The sequence below is a fragment of the Vipera berus genome, assembly GCF_964194415.1.
Source record: "Vipera berus genome assembly, chromosome: 2".
In the NCBI taxonomy this organism is placed as follows: Eukaryota; Metazoa; Chordata; class Lepidosauria; order Squamata; family Viperidae; genus Vipera; species Vipera berus.
This window is the reverse complement of record NC_138203.1, coordinates 126,285,440-126,307,122: the sequence shown is the minus strand read 5'-3', so window position 1 is coordinate 126,307,122 and position 21,683 is coordinate 126,285,440. Positions and strand designations below refer to the sequence as shown.

Genomic DNA, 21,683 nt, shown 5'->3' with positions numbered 1-21,683 from the left:
CTGCACGAGTTGGGACCTTTAAAGACGTACTTCCCTGGCCTTTCAATAGGGGTCGCTACGACTTTATAGCTGCTTTCAAAAAGTGCTGCGATACGGAACTGGGAGACAGGGGAGGCGGCGGACAAGGTGGAACAAGGGAAAGGTTTTGCCTGCGCCTTGTTCTTGGTGAGGCCGAGTTCGGGGGTCTTAAAAGGGCAAACGAGCCTGGCGTGGCACAAGAAGGTCGCCGTGACCACATTTTCACAGTTCGCGTGCCTCTTCTTACGTTAGCACTGAAATTGCCTCCAAAGTTGCAATAGGTCCACAGGGGGTCTTCAAACTTGGCCCTTTTGTGGCTTGTGGACTTCAACTCCCAGAATTCCTTCAGCCAGCGTGCCTGCCTGGCTGAGGAATTCTGGGAGTTGAAGTCCACAAGCCATAAAAGGGCCAAGTTTGAAGACCCCTTGCAATAGGAGCTCCAAATCTGTCGTGCAAATAAATTAATCGGGACGAGGAGCCTCAGTTTTCGGAGACTCGAGCAGAGGCGAAGGCAACGGGGGTGGGGTGGGGGGAAGGTGGAGGGGAAGTTGCATTTGGATCCACAGCTGGGATCGCTTCCTTAAGCACCAGCTGAGTCCTTAGAAGAGATCAAGCTGGGACCGGTATCTCTTCACCCGCTTCCGAGTCACTTTTTCCCCCGGCTTTCAGCAAAGCGACTAAACCCGGGAAGGGTTTCCTCTGTCCGGTTAGCGCGGCCCATGAGAAAGCCAGCCTGCCGCCCTTCCCGAGTCCGACATTCCCTTGCTGGAGAAGCGATCGCGATTATCGGCAGGCAGCACAGTTTACACGCAGGGTCGTCCAAAGCTTCGTTCAAGGCGAACTTCGTCAAACTTAAGGGCCGATACCTGGATTTGACATGCTCCGAAGTGAATCGGAGTCTCTCTCTCTCTCTTTCCTAGAGAAGTTGCCTAAAATCTCTCCATCGATATCATATTACCATGTCATCATATGCAGTCCATGCGCACATTATATAATCGCAGCCCCAGGTTTTTCTTTCTCAGCGATGGGCAGCCCGAGGAATTAAGCCTTGCAAATCTGGTAGTGGCAGAATTAAAACCCAGATCGTCAGATTGAATTTTTGGTGGCTGAAACGACTTCACGCCCTCTCCCATATGGTCTAGCGGTTAGGATTCCTGGTTTTCACCCAGGCGGCCCGGGTTCGACTCCCGGTATGGGAAGGTTGGAATTTTATGGTAAAATTGTATTCTGTATTCTCTGCATTCGCTAATTAATGAAAACACGAAGTTTCACACCCCACACCCGGTTGCTGTCTTTTTCTCAAATGAAGAAAGGGAGCTTCCCATTTTATATCTATAAGTTACAGCAGACGCGTTTTATGAAGCCTCTGACAAATCAACGATCTGGATATTTCTCGGAAACTAATACCTGCAAATTCCTTTTGCCCAGTTGATGTATCAACTCTGTGTTTGTCCTCTTTTAAGAATCTTGCTTTTATTGAAAGGGAACACTTTAGAGTTTAGAACTTGATACCCTGCTCTTCGTAATCAAGTAAGTTTGAAATTTCAAGGGGTTTTAATGGTTTTAATTAGGAAGAGTACAGTATTTGTAAGGGAAGAAATCTTATTTTAAAATTTAAAAAGAAAACTCCCTTTCCCATACCGGGAGTCAAACCCGGGCCGCCTGGGTGAAAACCAGGAATCCTAACCGCTAGACCATATGGGAGAAGACAAAATTTTGCTCCTTGTAAACTAAATTGATATTGTAGCACTCGTTCTCGTTTTTCATTTTCAATAATATGTGTAGTTTCGGTTTTAAAAGACAGAGGAAACTATATGGTATTTTGAAATGGGGGAAAAAATGCAACAGTATTCCTAAAAATCAGAATGACAAGCACAAAAACAATCTTTCTTCCCATACCGGGAGTCGAACCCGGGCCGCCTGGGTGAAAACCAGGAATCCTAACCGCTAGACCATATGGGAAGGACTTGCAGAACAGTTCCAGGAAATGGTGGTCCAATCTAAGCCAAAACAATCGTTTCTGCCCCCTGTAGGCATATTTAGGAAATTGCAGCAGTCGTCCTTCAAAATCCAACTGCCTTCGCGTAAACGTTTTGTAAATTCTGATGGTTTTCAATTGAAAAGTGGCAGATTGACGTTTTAAACATTGATATACGCCTGTTTGGAAATGGAAACTCCAAGCCTAAGTAAAATGTGCAAAACCAAGTAGGGATTTTTTTTTAAGAAAAATTGATTAGGGAACCTGTGTCACGTCTTTTCCTTGTCAGTTTCACTCCCGCTTCACCACTTCCTTTCGAATAAAATTACTCTTGGTACCATTGTCATGCCGCGTTTCTCGACAACTTTCTCAGCAACTTTACAATGCGTGGACTTCCACTCTCGGAGCTGTTGATTTCCACGCTTCTGAGCTTGAGAATTACAGTTCTAGAGGAAATTGATTCCTTCCAAAAGGAATCCCATCCGGCTGCCTTAATTGCCACTCCTGGAATGGAATCAGTGGAGGACATTGGCAGTCCTTCGTCTGATTCATACAGATGCCTTCAAACGGGATTATGGAGAAGATTTAGGAACTGTGTCTAACTTTCCCAGACATAAGCACATCAAACTTTTCCCAACCTAGGCGGGTGCGTTTAAGTTCCAGGGGTCTTCAAACTTGGCCCTTTTATGACTTGTGGACTTCATCTCCCAGAATTCCTCAGCCAGCGTGCCTGGCTCAGGAATTCTGGGAGCTGAAGTCCACAAGTCATAAAAGGGCCAAGTTTGAAGACCCTAGGTTTAAACCTGCCTTCATTCAATTGTGCAACTGCATCGAGATATATAATTCCTCCCCCGTACACGGGTACGTACACAGCTGAACCGACCCACACCGCTTTCCTCCTAAAAACGGGGTTATCCACGCACAGAATTCCTACACACGATGTCTGCGGGCAGACCTCAGACCTGTGCCTGAGATTAAACGTCCGGATCTTTTGCAAACGTATTAACTTCTGCACGAGATGCAAAAGATTACTCTCCCCTTTTGCACCCCACCAGCTGCAAAACGATTTCTTCCATTTTCTTGTCGAACGCTACAAAAACAAAGGATAACAGCTCCTTAAGGGTCACCATGGCAACAGTGAAAGGAAGGCTTCCAGAATCAGCCGGAAGTTATCTGCACCGGTTTTTTCCCCTCCACGCGTTGCCCAATCCAAGCAGGCGAGGATGCTCGGCTTCTGGCAGGAAGTGATCCGAATTTGATGGGCAGGTGCCAAGGCTTATCGGAGCGGGAGGAGGGGTTTTAAGGGGCAGCTGGGTCCCGATGCTGCTGCTAGGGCTTTTGGGTGAGGGTATAATGAAGGGGCTGGGAGACTAGAATGGAAAGAAAGGTGATGGAGCAACGGAGAGGGGAAGGGAGGGCAGAAATATTTGGGAGGGCCTCAAGGGAATGGGGACGAGGAAGAGGTATGGCCAGGGATGTTATGGGGCAGAAGGAAACATCCAAAGAGTGGTTTTGTGGGGGTTGGTGAGATGATAAATGTGAACCACGCTTGGGTAGCAAGGAAGGGAGACCAAGGAATGGCTATAGATAAGCATGTATTCCTTGGAACCCACTTACAAATCTTCAAAAGATTGTATCACCCACTATTGGGAAGTGAACCATGGGATGGCAGGATCTTACTGCTTATCTGCACCATATTAGGAATCTAAGGGAAGCAGATAAACCTCTCCCCAGCCCCTTGCTGGGAGCAAGGACAGATTGCAAGTAGTAATTTAAATGGTTAGGGTGAAGAGTACCAATATTTAGAGTTCAAATCAATACAACTAGGGAGCAATTTATCAAATTGTAGAGGGACAAGGAATGACAGGATGGTAGGGGATGGTAGAGGAGTAAATACAAAAAAGACTGGGGAGGTAACTGAACTGAAGAAATTTCAGGGTGACTAAGGAGAAGGGGTAGGATGTTGAGCACAGCTCTTGTGGACAAGCATGCAGGATGGTTTGGGAAGTAGGAGCTGAAGGGGGAGAAGTGGCAGATCACCAGGTGAGAAGGAGAACAGAAGGATCCAGAGATTCATCCCTCTGCATCCCTTACCCTCCTCTGCTTTCTCACAGAGACAGTGGGGACGATGGGGCTGGTGGCTTGCAGATGGGACTGAGCCTCTGCCTGTGAAGAGGCTTCAACTGTATGCCCCCCCTCCTCCCCCATCATGGAGCCCTTGAAGGAGCGGGCTGGGTGGTGCGCAAGGTACCTGGGGGAGGAGGCTGTGGCTGAAATGAGACCTTTGCTACAAGAGATTGCTGGCCAGGTGAGTATCAGGGAGGCCACCCACTGGGTCTCTCTTATTACATATTGTCTTCTGCATCTTTCTTTTGTGTGCAGTCATCATGACCCAAACTCTGTTCTCTAAAGCCAATTACATTTGTCTAAGAATGTGAAAATGGCTTTGCTGGGCTGAGGATTCAAGAAAGGTCAGAACTCAATGCTGAAACTATGACTTCTGGCCAGAGCAGCACTTACTAGTAATTTTTCTGTCTGGCTTATGAATCAACTCAACATCAGTTCCATTATTCTGTCTCCTGCTGGTCTTCGGACCGTAGCATTGCAAACGCCATATCCAGCAGAGCACATGAAAAGCTAGCATGTCTACGGCAGTGATTCTACAGACTGATTCTCGGTGCTCTGAATCTAGTAGCTGGTTGATAGGGTAGCCCTGCAAGCCAAATCTAAACCAATTGTTCTGGTTGTGATTCTTTGAAGGAGGAAGTCCTTTATCTTATTTCTGGGCCTATCCCTTGCATCAAGAGGGAAGGATCCTGAACCTCTCTGTTAATCTATCAGTAGAGTACTGCACTATATAACAGAAAGGGGAAATGTTATTCCTGGTTTTCCTTCAATCCTCCTATCTCTTCTCACATTATCTCTCTTTCTGTAGAATTCCATTGGCCAGTGTATGCATCTTCTTTTTCAGGATGGTATTGAAATGAAGGTTGAGCCCACAGGTTGGGGATCGGATGATCCAGAGTTAGAGGAAGAAGACACTGGTCCAGATCCTGTGCGGGTTTTGATGTTGCCACTTCAGGCCCAGCACGCCATGGAGAAGATGGAAGAATTCGTTTTGAAGGCAAGTTATACACATTAAATAAAGCTGTCTTGGGTGCCACCCCCTTTGTAACTTCATTCTTCTACAACTGCTGTTCAGCAGTCAACTCTTGAATGAGCCCTACTGATTCTGAGGCAAGCCAATATGTCACAGCAGTACTCCGGGAAGCATCATTATGACTTCAGCTGCTGGCCAACATCCTTTTCCTTCTCAGCTTTACCAGGCTGGGAAAAATAGTCCCCTTTGCCAAATGATTGGGAGTGGAAGAACCCTAAGTTTTTCATCCTTTGCCCCGGGGAAGAGAGTCTCCTCTCTGCCATGACAACCTGTTCTGAGCCATCTTCTGGACGGGTTCATAGAGGGGCAAGGCCATCTGGCCACATTACCCAGAACCAGGGAGACCAGGAGAAACAAAATTGGAGATTCTGTGGGCTCACTCTTCTGACTTGCAACTCAGTCACCCAGCTGAGTTCCCTTCAGGTCTGCGTCTGAGGAAGGCCATGGGAAGGAGACATAAGGAAGCACAAAGAGCCAAAGACCACATTTCCAAAGATCTGGAGGTGGACTATTGGCGGATGAAGGCAAGTGAGAACTGAGAAAAGTCAGGAACAGTCTCCTGGATCACTATTGTCCGTATTTGTAAGCTATGTTCAATCTACTTTCAAAATTGATTGAACTCCAGCATGTAAAATATCTTATCTGGGACTCCCAGAAATTGGTTCCAAAGTCAAAGCAGCCTTATTACTTTCCTACTTTAGTAGCCATCAATGGAATCCCCAAGCCAGGGCTTTAGAGCAGAAATCCAGGCTGCCACTCAACGAAGTAAGAGGTCACCAAAATGCAGAAGGACTGGCTTATTACATTTTAAAGTAACATATATATGACTATATAAGAGCCCCCTTCTCAAATAAGATCATTATATCTAGGGCCTAGAGTTCCTCACTGCCTCATTTTGATATTGTGGATCAGCAATGACCAACTTTTAAGAAGGCTAGAAAATAAATTTGTGATAGAAGGCTGACCAGAATTTCAGAGGAAGACATATAATTTATTCACTAAAAAAAGGAACTTTTGCTTTTGTTTTATTTTATTTACATTAACAAGGTCATGTAGGTGATGGCAGGTAACGTCTTGTACTCCTACCCATTTCTTTTCCTTTTTCCCGGAATTCGTTTCTAGTATTTGTGTTAAAAGAAAACACTAGTGCAGGGGCAAGCAACCTTGGCTCTTTTATGACTTGTGGGATTTGAAGTCCACGAGTCATCAAAGAGCCAAGGTTAGCTACCCCTGCACTAGGGGAAGGGGAAGGGAAAAAGAAGGTAGGGAAAACAGAATCTCACCCTTTTATTCCTTTCTTCTGCCTGCTTTATTTCTCAAAGGGAAGATGGTGTGATTAAGAGACAGTTTCCTATTACCTCTAATTGAATTTGGCACAATAGAATTAGAACTTGAGATAATGTCATAAGACTATATCCATTTACCTGAATATTAAGCTTTATTAAATTCCCTTAGACCTCTGAGTAGAAATGCATCAAATAGCAGCATGACATTCCCAGAACCTCTGTAAGGCCAGAGTTCGCAATATGGTCCCTGCAGAACCCCACAGCACTATTCAGTTGCACCCACTGATTGCCAAAATTGAATAATAGTTGTTGCTGTTGCTTGAACAGCTGCAATTTCTCAGGAAAATTACATCTCAAAATATCTCCATGGTTGGTGTGAAATACTATTATTACTAATAGCAACAATAACAATAAAAATGCACCAATAGTAATAGGAGCCCTTGGAGCAATACCCACCGGGCTGCCTTGATACATGGAAATTGTGAGCTTATTAGACTTGAATATCATGTAAAAAACCACCCTACTTGTACCTATATACCTATATACTCAGACACTACCTTAACAGCTCTTAGGTTCTTGATTAGGACTTGAATTGTTACGTTTTTACCAGTCCTAGACTGTGAATCAAACTGAAGATTAACAACAACAATAATGCACTGATACATTATGAATCATAGGTTCTTGGAAAGAACTTGTTGCGTATGAAAGCTAAAAAAATGGCAGCTGTAATTTCACGCTGTGTATGTAATAATATAATTCCCATTGTTTTCAAGACTCTAAATGATGCAGTGGTGCCCACATCCTGGAAAGATGGCTTGTTCCTGAAATAAGGCTTTTTGGTCAGTACACCACCCCAACTCAGATGGTTATTTGATTTTATTGCCATTATTTTGCAAACAACTCTTTCTACCTCTGTATCCCTCTCTGTAATGGTCCGTGAGACTGTTTTTGAGAAACAGGAGGAGGAGCCACAGATGAGGCAACAGTTAAATAAGAGGCAGCTGAGTCTAAAGAAGGAATTGGGGTTTCTTGTCTGGACTATCTCTAAGTTGCCCAGACTGCGGTGACGGCTCCTCCTGGCTGCTGTCTCTCCAGGATATTCTCACTTTGCCTTTTTAAAAAGTTTATGTGATCAGACTTGCCACATTTTTAATGATAGAAACTGTCTGATTTTAACCGTAAGAAATTACAGTAGTTTTCCCCCATTGGGGGAAATGCTTGTTTTCAACCAGACATTCAATCAAGATGGAAAGTAAACGCTGTTGGGAAGCAGGTCTAGCTCTGCTCACTTGCTTGTCTTCTGCATCTAACAAATGAACAAGCAAAGCGGAAGGGATCGTGAACCCAGAACATTGTTAAAGAAGAGCGTGAAAGCGGTTGGTGCGTGAAAGCGGTTGGTGATGCCTGCTGTGGTTTAATCATGATCTTTAAAAATTAAAAAAAATTAATCTTGTCTTTCTTCAAGGAGTTCAAGTCAATAGATGTAGCATTCCTTTTTATCCTGCCCATTTTATCCTCATAATTCTGTGAGGTGGGGTAGGCTTTTTTTTTATAACAAGAGGTTCTAACTGGAGATTACTGGGAACTTCCCAATGCAAAAATATAATAATAGTTTCTTTAAAATTAAATGTCCGCTGGAAGATACCCACTACCCATTTTCAAAATACAGGATCAAGGCAAGTGAGCGCGTCTCTGTACTAAATACATATATGCCCATGTAGTTCGTTCAGTTTGATTTACCTTAGGGGTGTTCAAGGTTTTTTTCAGGATGAAGTCCACACTTTAGCTCTGGGTGGCATATGGTGGCTGTGCATCAGAAAAAAGAGACAGACAGGTCCAGACGGTGCATTTAAACTAGAACAGATTTATTTTAAATTACATTAAATTCAATACATCCTTTTAATATAATTCATTCTTGGTAGATATTATTACTCTCCTCCACTCTGGCATGAAAAACAGCAATTTGCTTGGAACATTTGGAGGGCCCCATCTAAATCCTGGGGGGGGGGAGGGGGTGTTGGGCTGCGCAACTTTGCCCTAACTTCAAAGCACTTTGGAATCTTGAACATTTCCTCAAAATTCCCACTCCCAAGCTTATAGGGAATGAAGGCCAAAAAAAAAAAGACTCTACTTTGAAACTCAATGAGGTGAACACTAGAAAAATTCTTCGGGAAAACGCTAGAAATTCTTATCTCCCAGGTTGTTGGGGTTTTTTTTCCCCAAGAGGGATACCGTATCTCCAAATATAAAAATGCACTCACTGTTTTGATGTTCTCAGCTCGCAGAAGGAGGGGTAGGCAAGCTTCTTCTATGTCTCTTCTAGCCTCTGTTCTGCTCTTGCAGGTTTGGGAGGGCCGCTGGCGTGTCATGCCATACGATGTGCTACCTGACTGGCTGAAAGACAATGATTTCCTCCTGCATGGACATCGGCCCCCCATGCCTTCCTTCCGCGCCTGTTTCCGCAGCATCTTCCGTCTCCACACTGAGACTGGCAACATCTGGACTCATCTGCTTGGTCAGTCACAGGGCAGAGGACTGTATAGCTCTATAGACTGAGGAGGAACAAAGAGGGTGGGAAACGAACTGCACTCCATTGCATAAAACTCTGGCTTCCACTTTTTCCACTGTGGTTTTTTTTTTTTTTTACGAAACACATGCAGCATAAAACTTGGCTAAAAGTTATGACTCTCAAGTGGTGTCCACTTGACACCAGTGAGATTTAGTGACTTACTGGATCATGATTTCCCTGGGTTTGTATTACCAACTTATATGAACCAAGTATACATTATATAGGTAGTCCTCATTTACAACCATTCCTTTAGCTACCAATTCAAAGTACCGTATATACTTGAGTATAAGCCGACTCGAGTATAAGCCGAGACCCCCCAATTTTACCCCCCAAAACTGGAAAAAGTTATTGACTCGAGTATAAGCCGAGGCTGGGAAATGCAGCAGCTGGAGGCTGGATCCCCCGAAAGACGTCTCTGCTGAGATGAGAGAACGGGGTGGCAAGCCGCCGAGAGAATGGGGCGGTGGAGTGCTCCGCCGAGAAAATGGGGCGGCTTGCTGTTCTCTCGGTGCAGCACGGCAGAGGCTGGATCTCGCGAAAGAAGTCTCCGCTGAGCGAGAGAATGAGGCGTCTCAGCGCCCATTTTCTCGGCGAAGACTTCTTTCGGGGGATGCAGCTTCTGCCGCCCGTTTCTCTCAGCTGCCCAGTGGAACAGCTTGCCACCAGAAATCAAGAGTGCTCCATCACTGGAGGTTTTTAAGAAGAGACTGGACATTCACCTGTCTGAGATGGTATCGGTCAGTAGTGGCGAAACTTTTAGAGACCGAGTGCCCAAACCGCAAGCCAAAACCCACTTGTTTATCACAAAGTGCCAAGGCAGCATCGGCATTCTGGTGCCCTCGGGGGAGGGGACAGGGAGGCGCCTCTGAGTGCCGCCTCTGGCACGAAAAAAAGGGGGAGCAAAAAATGGGCCACCGTACCGCAAGGCACAAAAACGCCAACCGCCGCGCCGCAGGGTGCAGATACAAGGCACCGCACCACGTGAGAACGGGGCTGGGCTAGTGAGTATCACGCAGGCACTAGCCCCGCCCCCTTTGCAGCATGTGCCTGCTCGTGGCCCCGTGCGCGCATGCACGCATGTAAAATGCTTCCCCCTCCCTTTTCTTACAGTCCACCAACCGACAAGGACCTGCTGCTGGCAGCGGTGGTGGCGCACGTGCCAACAGAGAGGGCTCTGAGTGCCACCTCTGGCAGGCGTGCCATAGGTTCACCACCACTGGTATAGGTCCTCCTGCTTGAGCAAGGGGCTGGACTAGAAGACCTCCAAGGTCCCTTCCAGCTCTATTCTATTCTATTCTATTCTATTCTATTCTATTCTATTCTATTCTATTCTATTCTATTCTATTCTATTCTATTCTATTCACTTTCTATATTTCTATTCTATTCTATTCTATTCTATTCACTTTCTATATTTCTATTCTATTCTATTCTATTCTATTCTATTCTATTCTATTCTATTCTATTCCATTCACTTTCTATATTTCTATTCTATTCTATTCTATTCTATTCTATTCTATTCTATTCTATTCTATTCTATTCACTTTCTATATTTCTATTCTATTCTATTCTATTCTATTCACTTTCTATATTTCTATTCTATTCTATTCTATTCTATTCTATTCTATTCTATTCACTTTCTATATTTCTATTCTATTCTATTCTATTCCATTCACTTTCTATATTTCTATTCTATTCTATTCTATTCTATTCACTTTCTATATTTCTATTCTATTCTATTCTATTCTATTCTATTCTATTCTATTCTATTCTATTCTATTCTATTCTATTCTATTCTAATTACCATTCTCTATTCTATTCTATTCTATTCTATTCTATTCTATTCTATTCTATTCTATTCTATTCTATTCTATTCACTTTCTATATTTCTATTCTATTCTATTCTATTCCATTCACTTTCTATATTTCTATTCTATTCTATTCTATTCTATTCTATTCTATTCTATTCTATTCTATTCTATTCTATTCACTTTCTATATTTCTATTCTATTCTATTCTATTCTATTCTATTCTATTCTATTCTTATTACCATTTTCTATTCTATTCTATTCTATTCTATTCTATTCTATTCTATTCTATTCTATTCTATTCTATTCTATTCTATTCACTTTCTATATTTCTATTCTATTCTATTCTATTCCATTCACTTTCTATATTTCTATTCTATTCTATTCTATTCTATTCACTTTCTATATTTCTATTCTATTCTGTTCTGTTCTGTTCTGTTCTACGTTCTGTTCCATTCCATTCCATATTTTCTATTCCATTCTGTTCCACTGTCAGAGCCCATCGGAGGCAACCCAGTGAGCCCAAACAGGAGTTACACTAAGGCTACGCAGCCTCTCCTCTCAACCTGAACCCCTCCTTACCTTTCCTTTTATCTGCATCCTATTTTTAACTGCCGGCTCTGCCCTGCCCTATTTTGTCCTTGAGCACTCGTGAGCTCATCAAGAACAGAAGGTAACCGTGAGGGGAAAGGCAGGGCAAGATCTGCAAGATCCCCATTTGCATTTGACTTTGCCATCCCATCTGGTTCGAGATAACACACCACACACACACACACACACACACACAAACACAGAGAGAGAGAGAGAGAGAGAGAGAGAGAGAGAGAGAGAGAGAGAGAGAGAGACGCACACCTCAGCAAAAAAGAAAGAAAGAAAAAGAAGTAGTAGAAGAGGCAGAGAGCCCCTGTGGGTAGGAGTGAGGATGGGGAGAAACAGCAAGAAGACCGGGTGGGGTGGGGTGGGTTAATCACTAAACCTTCCAGTGTTTAACCAAAGCAGCTTTTGCATTTGTCAAGCTCTGCTAGCAGGGCACTGGACGGGCCTGGCGGAGCTGCTGAAGGTGAACGGGAGAAGGTGAGTCTTCGCCGAGAAAATCTCAGCGCCCATTTTCTCGGCGAAGACTTCTTTCGGGGGATGCAGCTTCCACCGCCCCATTCTCTCAGCGGAGGCTTGCAGAGGTGGCGGCGGAGCTGCGCGCGCAGCTCTCCAAACCGCCGCAGCCCGTTTGGAGAGCTGCTGCCTTCGTCCATGTTTGATGAAAGCAGCAGCTCTCCAAACTGGGGGGTGGAAGTTCTTTTTTTTTTTTGTTCACTGGAGTATAAGCCGAAGTGGATTTTTCAGCCCAAAAAGTGGGCTGAAAAATTCGGCTTATACTCAAGTATATACGGTAATAATGGCACAGAAAAAGATTGCTTAGACTTATGACTGTTGCAGCATTCCCACAGTCACATAATTAATTCAAAGTTAATTCAAAGTAATAATGGCACAGAAAAAGTGCTTAGACTTACGACTGTTGCGTAATTAAAATTTGGGTGCTTGGCAATGGGCATGTATTTACCACCGCTCAGCATCCTGGGGTCCTGTGATCACCATTTGCAACTTTCCCAAATGACCTCTGACAAGTAAAATCAGTGGGGGAAGACAGATTCACTTAATGATTGCGTAATTCACTTAACAATGCACTGATTCACTTAACAGCTGGGGCAAAAAAAAGTCATAAAATTGGACAAAACTCACTTCATGACTGCCTCAATTAGCAATGGAAATTTTGGTCCCAATTGTGTTTGTAAGTTGAGGACTACCTATATATCCAAGCAAAAGTCATTTATGGTTCGTGGGGGATCCTATGGTTTATTTATTTATTTTATTTATTTTAATTCCATTTATACCCCGCCCTTGTGACAATCTTTTTGGGCTGTAGGGTTGCCCTAATTTGTGGACTTCCAAGTGATATGTTTCGTCCCTCAGTTTCCCCACCACCACCACCAATTTTTGCTAAAAATGACTGAAAATGATGTCTGCAGACATCTGTTGAAAAAAAATCCTTGGCAATAGGAAAGAAAATTTGGACCTTTTCTAAGCCAAGTGTCCTCCTCTATCTTCCCTCCACAGTGATTACTAGGGAGTGAAAGGACATCAGGATATGTGTCCTCTTCTATCCAGCCTTGTTCTTTCACTCACCAGAAGCCGAAGCAAATTGCTATAAATGTAACTACAAGGGTAGAGAAAGAAGTTTGTTTTCACACAGAGGAAATCTCATAAGTTCCAGTTTTTATGTGATAAATTGATTCCACTGCCCTATAAAGCTTTTTGGTCCATGGATTGTATCATTACTGTACAACTTGCTGGAGCTACCAGTATCTAGTTGGCACAATTTTGCATTAAGAAAACATGCCTACTAAATAAAAAAAGCATTTAAAAAAGCTATTTGAATTCTACATTGAGGAGACATACATTTTTGCAACTACCCCAGTGACGATAGTGTCTTCAACATTTACTCTTGGATGCCTTGTCACATAATCGCATCTGCCCAGTTTCTTGGGAACAATGAACTCTTAGATCATAAAATCCTCTTTCAATATGAGATGTCCAGCACCAAATCTGATCTGACACTGGCTGATACTAGAAAGTTTCCCTAACTACCAGGAGTAAGGCAGTTCAATCAGCCGTGCTCCATCTCTTGTAATGCATAGATTTGAGAACTTATGTGTAAAAGCAGATCCTGCAGTCTGAAAAACCATTGTTGTCCCAAATCAAGTTTATTGGCGACATGATAAATGCAGGACTAACTCAGTGGCTACTTCAGTGGCCAGTTTTGGTCAAGTATTTGGCCTTCCCCTCTCCTGGCTAATAGAACAATGCTTACTTTCTATCTCTAATAAAAATTTTTATTTTAATTCCATTTATATCCTGCTCTTCTCCGAAGACTCAGGGCGGCTTACAAGCTTAGCAGTAGCCTTCATTCTATGTATATGCCTGCTTATTAGGGCTTTCACACACACCCCAAGCGGCATTATTACAAAGTCAGCTTAATTGCCCCCAACAATCTGGGTCCTCATTTTACCTACCTCGGAAGGATGGAAGGCTGAGTCAACCTTGAGCTTGGTGGGATGCGAACCTGCACTAATTGCAGGCTCAATAACATCATTATAGTAAAGCTAATACAAAGTAATCTGGAGGGAAAAAATAAAAGTTCAGAAGGTGCAAAAAAGAAAGAAAAAAAACAACCAGTTAAGACAGTAATAAATTAGTGGCATCCAACCTTCATTATTTATACCAAGCATAAGCAAATATAATAACTTTTCATCCTCTTTTAAAGTTACAAAAAAAACCCAACCCACCTCTTCTCCCCACAGCCTTTTATCTATACACAATCCAGAAATCATCATCTTTTGGATCCTAGTTCAGCAAAAAGTCCATTGTGAGTTTCTTGAAATATCAAACAAATAGTTTATCCCTGGTCAAATAATCCAACTTTACATTCTTTCTTTTCATTGTGTACAATCTTGATCTTTAAATCATTCCTGTGCAGATCACAGGGTTCAATGTTTCATCACTCTTTGGCATTTAGAAGTCTTCAAAGCTTTCACCAGCTTACTTTGTAAATCCCATACAGTACTGCTATATTTTTTAAATTTATTTAAAATTCTTAAGACTCTTGCTTAAAGTTTCTTAAATCAAAGAAGAAAGAAAAACTCACCAGGTGTCAAATTAAGCTTGCCATTTTGAAGGTCTCTAACATCCATAAATAATTAAATTGAACCTTTCCAAATGTGATTAGAAAGTGAATCCAGCTGACTTAGTGACCTTATGAAAGGTTACACTGCTGCTCAGAACAAAGATGTTGTCTTGCTTGGCTCATGGTGGTCAAACCAGCTGGAGACGGCTGTTTTGTGTTTCTCATGATGTGTTGCCATCCAGAGCACTCATAGGCAATCTCCAATTCTCCCCTTCTCTGGAGAGACTCGAACAATCAATCTGTTCACTGGTCTTTTGTCTTCATAGTGGTTGTCTTCACTTGTTTTCAGAGACATCTTCAGTCAAGTATGACTCACACCAGAAGCCACTTGTACTACTTCAGTCTCCCATTTCACATATTGATTCTCCCAACTTGAAAAAGGTCTATGAAGTTCCTGAAATGAAATCTCTTCAAGGGTAGATTAAGAAAGGATCCTTGCAGTCCCTGCCAAACCAGATGTATGTCTCCCATTTCCAAACATGTCCTAGTATTTGAATACATGCAGAAACATTTATATATTGATAACTTTCTTCCCTTTCCTCAGGGTTCCTCTTCTTCCTGGTTTTGGGCATTGGATACATGTTCAGTCCTAACATGAAATATGTGGCCCCCATCCAGGAGCGTGTGGTCTTTGGCATGTTTTTCCTCGGAGCCATTCTCTGTCTCTGTTTCTCCTGGCTATTCCACACAGTCTATTGCCACTCTGAGAAAGTTTCTCGCACCTTCTCCAAGTAAGTTGATTTCCCCTCCTCTCTCCATCCTCCTGCAAACTTCTGGGGCATGTGACCAGCAGGCAAGAATTAAGAATCAATATATTTTCTCTCATAATGAAGTGTGAGGACTTATGCTTAGAGTATACAAGGCAAATTTCTTCTTTGGCTGATAACTGGACTGCCTTTCTTATTGTAAAAGAAAATCCCCATCAAGCCAAAGCATATGACCAATCAGATATTGGAATTTGTCAGAAGTTTGCCAGTCTCTCTACCCCCAGTGCTTTTTTTGAAAAAAAAAAAGAAGTGCTGGAACTCACACATGTCATACAACCTGCCTTGCCTACCCTACAAGGTTCCATCCAAAAAACGGTTCCGGAACTCCGTTCTGGGCGTTCTGTGACAAAAAAAAAGCCCTGCCTACCCCCAACCTTTTTCTTCTGTTCTGTGGTACACAAGCAGCAGGTAATGGAGATGCATCAAGATTCTGGTATGCCATTGTCTGGGCTGGCCTCTACCACCATGCAGCATCTGGAAACAATCCAGGGTCCTGATAGGACTTCACACTTGATGCTTCAACATTTGGAACTTAATAAAAATGCTATGCTCCAATTGAAATTGTATCTTGGGAGTCATCCGATTCATTTTTGAAACTATGCCCCTAAAGTGATGTTCTTTACAGCACTATAAATCAGTGTTTCTCAACCTCATCAATGTTAAGATGTATGGACTTCCACTCCCAAAATTCTGGGAGTGGAAGTCCACATTCCTTATTAATGTGTCTGAGGCTGAGAAACACTGCTATAAATGGTTCCCAAGGACAGTAAGTCACAAAGTATATTTATGGTAAATATACCATACACAAGTGTTACACAAGAGATATTTGGGGGATTTCAGAAGCGGCTGTTGCTTATCTGAAGGAAGCCAATAGACAGCACTTTCCCTCGAGACTTCTTGGGCCAATAACAGATAAGCTTCATTTGGTCTAATGCAGCTTTTCACCTCCTGAGCACTTCCTGATTCTGTTGAGAGGACAATTCCCAGGCAGCCAAGTTAAAGGCTGTCCTAGGTGGGAATTTGAAGGCTGACACAGTGGGCCACAAGAAGTGCAGGCCTGAGAAAGAGCCCTGGCCATCTGTAATACCCATAACGATTCCTTGTCTCTGATTAGTGCAATTGAAACCTGTAAAAACTAAGCGGCAGGGATTATAGTGGGATACCTATGAAGAATACCCCCATTTTAGGAGAAGATGACAACATCAGTTACTAGTTCATAAAAGAAGGTTTCATTGTTCTCCTTACAGCCAAGCCACCATAATGTGGCAAAATAAATGATTCTTTCTTGTAGAAACCGGCATGTAGGTACAATCCTTGCTGTCTATGATGTCTGCATACATAACATGGATCATCTTGGCAGTAAAATCAGGGCCAAAGGTACTTCACAATATCTTGTCCACACTGTGACGATAGAGACCTGTACTTTAGTAAAATAGTTTAAAGTCTCCTGTACTTTAAACTTTACACACCAAGCCCTGCCCTCTGCCTGATGTCTACTGATCACCCTGCTTTCTGTGGTACCTTCCGTGCAGATTGGATTACTCTGGAATTGCCCTGCTCACCATGGGCAGTTTTGTTCCTTGGTTGTATTACTCGTTCTACTGCTCACCACAACCCCAGCTCATCTACCTCATCATCGTCTGTGTGCTGGGTATAACTGCTATCATGGTGTCGCAGTGGGATCATTTTGCCACGCCACAGTATCGGGCCGTGCGGGCAGGTAACTATTCTTGATTTGAGTGCATAAGTAGTACTCACACTGCTACATTATGTGGAGAAACCTATAAAAGGTGGGGAATGCTGTTGGTTGCTTTCTAGTCTTTTGGTTCTATTTCCTTTGCCTGGTCTTTCCATCCTTCCCTTCCCACAACAGTTTCTGTGGCTTTTGGAACCCCCTGTTTCTATGCTGCTGCAAATCTCAGGGGTGCCAAGATTCCAAAACCTTTCTTGTAGTTTTCAATTGTGCCCTTTTTGGTATACAAACAACACTCCTAACCTGATCATTGGAAACCAAACTAATTATTATATAATAGAGGCTCGGTGGCTCAGTGGGTTAGCACGCTGAGCTTGTCGATCAGAAGGTCGGCAGTTTGGCGGGTTGAATCCCGAGTGCCGCAAAGCAGAGTGAGCGCCTGTTACTCGTCCCAGCTTCTGCCAACCTAGCAGTTCGAAATCACGTAAAAATGCAAGTAGAAAAATAGGGACCACTATGGTGGGAAGGTAACAGCGTTCCATGCACCTTTGGAGTCTAGTCATGCCGGCCACATGACCACGGAGACATCCTTGGACAAGCGCTTTGAAACAGAGATGAGCACCGGCCCCTAGAGTCGGAAACGACTAGCACACATGTGCGGGGGAACCTTTACCTTTACCTAGAGGAATTTACCTAGCATAATGCAAACTTCCCAGACCTAACATTGTCCAAATGTGAGGAAAGACTGACATGAAAATGTTGTTGTAATCCCAGCACATCTGGAAGAAACCAGGGTCGGAATGGCTGGCATATTGAGTTAATGTAAAAAATGCAGGAACGAAACAATAACTATCATAATATGATAGCCAATGCCAATATCATCAGTTCAATATGAAAAAATGTGTCTGCTTCTTGTCTAACTTTGTGACAGCTGCTTAATAATAATAATAATAATAATAATAATAATAATAATAATAATAATAATAATAATGATGATGATGATGATGATGATGATGATGTTGGAAGGGACCTTGGAGGTCATTTAGTCTAACCCCCTGCTAAGGCAGGAAACCCTATACCATTTCAGACAAATGGCTGTCCAGTCTCTTCTTAAGAACTTCCAGTGTTGGAGCATTCACTGCTTCTGGAGGCAGGTTGTTCCACTGGTTAATTGTTCTAACAGTCAGGAAGTTTCTCCTTAGTTCCAGGTTGCTTCTCTCCTTGATTAGTTTCCATCCGTTGCTTCTTGTCCTGCCTTCAGGCGCTTTTTCATTATCAACATTAAAACTCCAGTTTGGGGGTCAAGATTTTATTAGCTGGATTGATGTTAAAGCCATGGAACTGTCCTTCCCAGTTACACTCTTTCTTTCTTTTTTGGGGTAGGTGTATTTCTGGGCCTAGGGCTGAGTGGACTGGTGCCCACCCTTCATTTCATGATCATGGAAGGTTTTATGAAGGCCACGACAGCGGGACAGATTGGTTGGCTCTTCCTCATGGCAGTCCTCTACATCTTGGGAGTGGGCTTGTATGCTGCCCGCATTCCTGAACGTTTCTTCCCGGGCAAGTGTGACATCTGGGTATGTCTTTGGCAAGAAAATATGGAAGAGGGATGGAGGTATTTAAGCTGAAACTGAGAGTGAGTCTTCACATGAGTTCCACATTAACTTTCCTCTTGATAAAATCCATAGCTTTGTTCTGAGGTAAAATACTAAGAATTGACACCTGATTTTGCCATGTCCAAAATATCAGGAGGCAGATTAAAATAAATACTTTGCTTTGGCAAGCTGTGAGGGCACATACCAAATCAGATAAGGTAAGCAACGTTTTTGCAAACAAGAGAAATGATTACATGACAACGTTCCCAGAATAGGTAGAGTGCATTTTTCCCCCTTCCCCTTTTTTTACCAGGAGAATGATCGCCCAGAGCTGGGGTAGGCAACCTCGGCTCTTTTATGATTCATGGACTTCAACTCCCAAAATTCCTCAGTCAGCATAGCTGACTGAGGAATTCTGGGAGTTGAAGTCCATGAGTCATAAAAGAGCCAAGGTTGCCTACCCCTGGCCCAGAGGATGCGACAGAGTGCAATTCATAAAAGCAAGATTTTTTTAAAAAAACAAGTCAAATATATGCAAAATTTATATCTTTAATTATGTTTGCATGTAAGTACCATGTTTCCCCAAAAGTAAGACCAGGTCTTATATTAATTTTTGTTCCAAAACATGCATTAAGGCTTATTTTCCAGTTAGGGCTTATATTTGGGGAAATATGGTAGTAAATGTGTCTGTTTGGCTGACAGTCTTAACTGGTGCATATTTTTGGGTTGGGGCTTATATTACCAGCATCCTGAAAAATCATGCCAGGGCTTATTTTCCGGTTGGGTCTTATTTTGGGGAAACACAGTGTATAAAATTGATGAAAAACACAGAGTAAGTGCTGTGAAACACTTAGATGACAGGTTTATATGATCTGAAGAGAAACCAGAGTATGAGTACACTTAATGCTTGGCTCAGCTAGGAACCTTAAATCACAAATCCTGAAGGCAGAATTGATTTTTTAACATAGTCCATCTCTTTCAGCTGTGGATTCCTGAGAGCAGATTTTAATGTTCAAGGCAAATACATGCAAGGATAAGCGCTTCCTGAAGTATCAGGATCCAAATTGTTAATGGTCTTAAACATCCATACTAAAACCTTGACATCTAGCTGTTACATATAGATACCTAGTGTGATTATTTGGGGGGTTAGCATTACGTGAAGTATATTCTTCTCTATAGCCTTATCTCTCCATTTTCAACTACTAGTCACTTCCAAGAGCAGAACCACACAGAGCCCAGTAGTAACCTGGAGTAATGGAGTGATCTAAGTGGGATCACTGGGACATGGTTTACTGAGGTCAGGGCAACTCTGTCCGAAAAGGGTTTCAGCTGCTGGGCCAATCACAGCTGATTAGATGCATTTCAGGGCAGTGTACTTGTTCTTTTGGCAGAGAATATCCCTCTTGCAGCAGAGACCAACCCAGTTCTCAGACCCATGACCTAGATGTGGTAGTAATGGTCACTTTCTGCTGATATCTCAGTTCAGAAAGGAGAGACCATGACTGTTTCTGGCCCTTCTTCTTTTTCATAATTGTGAAGTCAAGAGTTACAAACCTAATCAAAGCAGAATTCCACCTACTAAAGTTAACAATAAACCACTCACTATGCTTCTCTAGGCTGATAATGCAGCCATTCTTCCCTCAACTTATGTTGGCCTTAGAAGACGTCTACACGTTCCAGCAGGGAAAAATGTGGGAAGAAAAATTCACAATAAACTATTCCAAAAGGTTTTTTGTTTTTGGAGACATTTAGGCACTAGAAGCCTCAGTGGTAGATGATGATGATGATAATAATAATATAGACAAGGTTTCATCCTTGAAATAACCTGGCCTAACATTTGAAGCTTCTACAATCTGGCACAAAAACATGAAACGTATCTCTGATGAAGATCAATGCTGCTGTGGGCTTTGTTCATCCAAAGGAGGCAAGAACATTCCTACTGCCGTAAACATTTTCAAAGCTACGTCAACCTGCCAGATGTTATTTGGCTCACAGACATATAATAATTTAAAGCTTTTAGATGTCATCCAGTCCAGATGGCTAAAACGTCTATAGTACTCTGAATGCCTTTTACTGTATGGTTGCAATAATTTCATGAGGTTTGCGGGAAGTATAGCCAGGTTATGGGTTGACAGATTTTACTGTTAAACCTTCTACTATAATGGGAAGTAAAATAACTGTGGCTTCACTGCACTTTTTTTAACTGTTAAATCTTCTGTTAGAATGGGAAGTAAAATAACTGTGGTTTCACTGCATATTTCTTTGAGTCACTAGTACTGATGACGTTACCTACTTTGGGTAATGAAACATCTGCAAGAAAACAAGCAAGCTCAGAGAGCACCAAAGACCCCTCATACCAACGCTGAACTACAAATATTCCCCTTTATTAGCATATTTCTTTGTCGTTGCCTCCTTCCCCCTCTTTCTGCATACCCAGAGGAAGAGTGGGGCTAACTAGAGGTATACAAGCTGGAGAAGCCACAGCTACTTTGTTTTCTATTTCATTTGTGAATGTCAAGAACACAAAGAAACCTCATAATGTGGTAACGGTCAATATGAGGCAGCTTGGGCTCCAATGCCTCTCTTCTCCTTTCATTCCAGTTCCATTCTCACCAGATCTTCCACGTCTTGGTGGTTGCAGCTGCCTGTGTCCATCTTCACGGGGTCTCCCAGCTGCAGGCGTTCCGCTCATCGCTGGGCGGCAGCTGCACAGAGAACACTGTGCTCTGATACCTTTTGAGGTCCCAGGGACACCTCTGCTGAATGAGGGCAGCCCTCCTGTCACCCTGCACACTTCTGGATATGGACCACAAGGGGCGGGGCCTCTCTTAAAGGGCACTGCACCAAGTCTCCTTTTGAAAAACCATCTTTGTGTCCCAGGTCTTCTTTGCGGTTGGGGGGATGGCTCTCCTTTCCTCCATTAGGGCAACCTACGCGTGGGCCAATGTAATATGTGTGAGCATGTGGATTACGCGTGTGTCTAAATTGCCAGCAACGGGTGTAAGGCTAAAGAGATGGGCGATAATATGGTAGGCAGTTAATCCCTTCAGACAACTTAAAATGCCGGTACGTG

At 42.9% G+C, this 21,683-nt stretch overlaps 1 protein-coding gene across 1 annotated transcript; it reads left to right on the top strand.

Annotated features, from left to right (window-relative positions):
• Window positions 1-4,205: 4,205 nt before the first annotated feature.
• On the top strand, window positions 4,206-21,340 carry LOC308661772 (adiponectin receptor protein 1-like; the record flags this gene model as incomplete). The annotated part of the gene is made up of 7 exons (XM_081316953.1): window positions 4,206-4,304; window positions 4,968-5,120; window positions 8,786-8,957; window positions 15,100-15,286; window positions 16,855-17,042; window positions 18,399-18,592; window positions 21,212-21,340. 7 exons carry the CDS (start codon window positions 4,206-4,208, stop codon window positions 21,338-21,340), a joined length of 1,122 nt encoding a protein of 373 aa, XP_081173079.1.
• Between the last annotated feature and the right edge of the window lie 343 nt (window positions 21,341-21,683).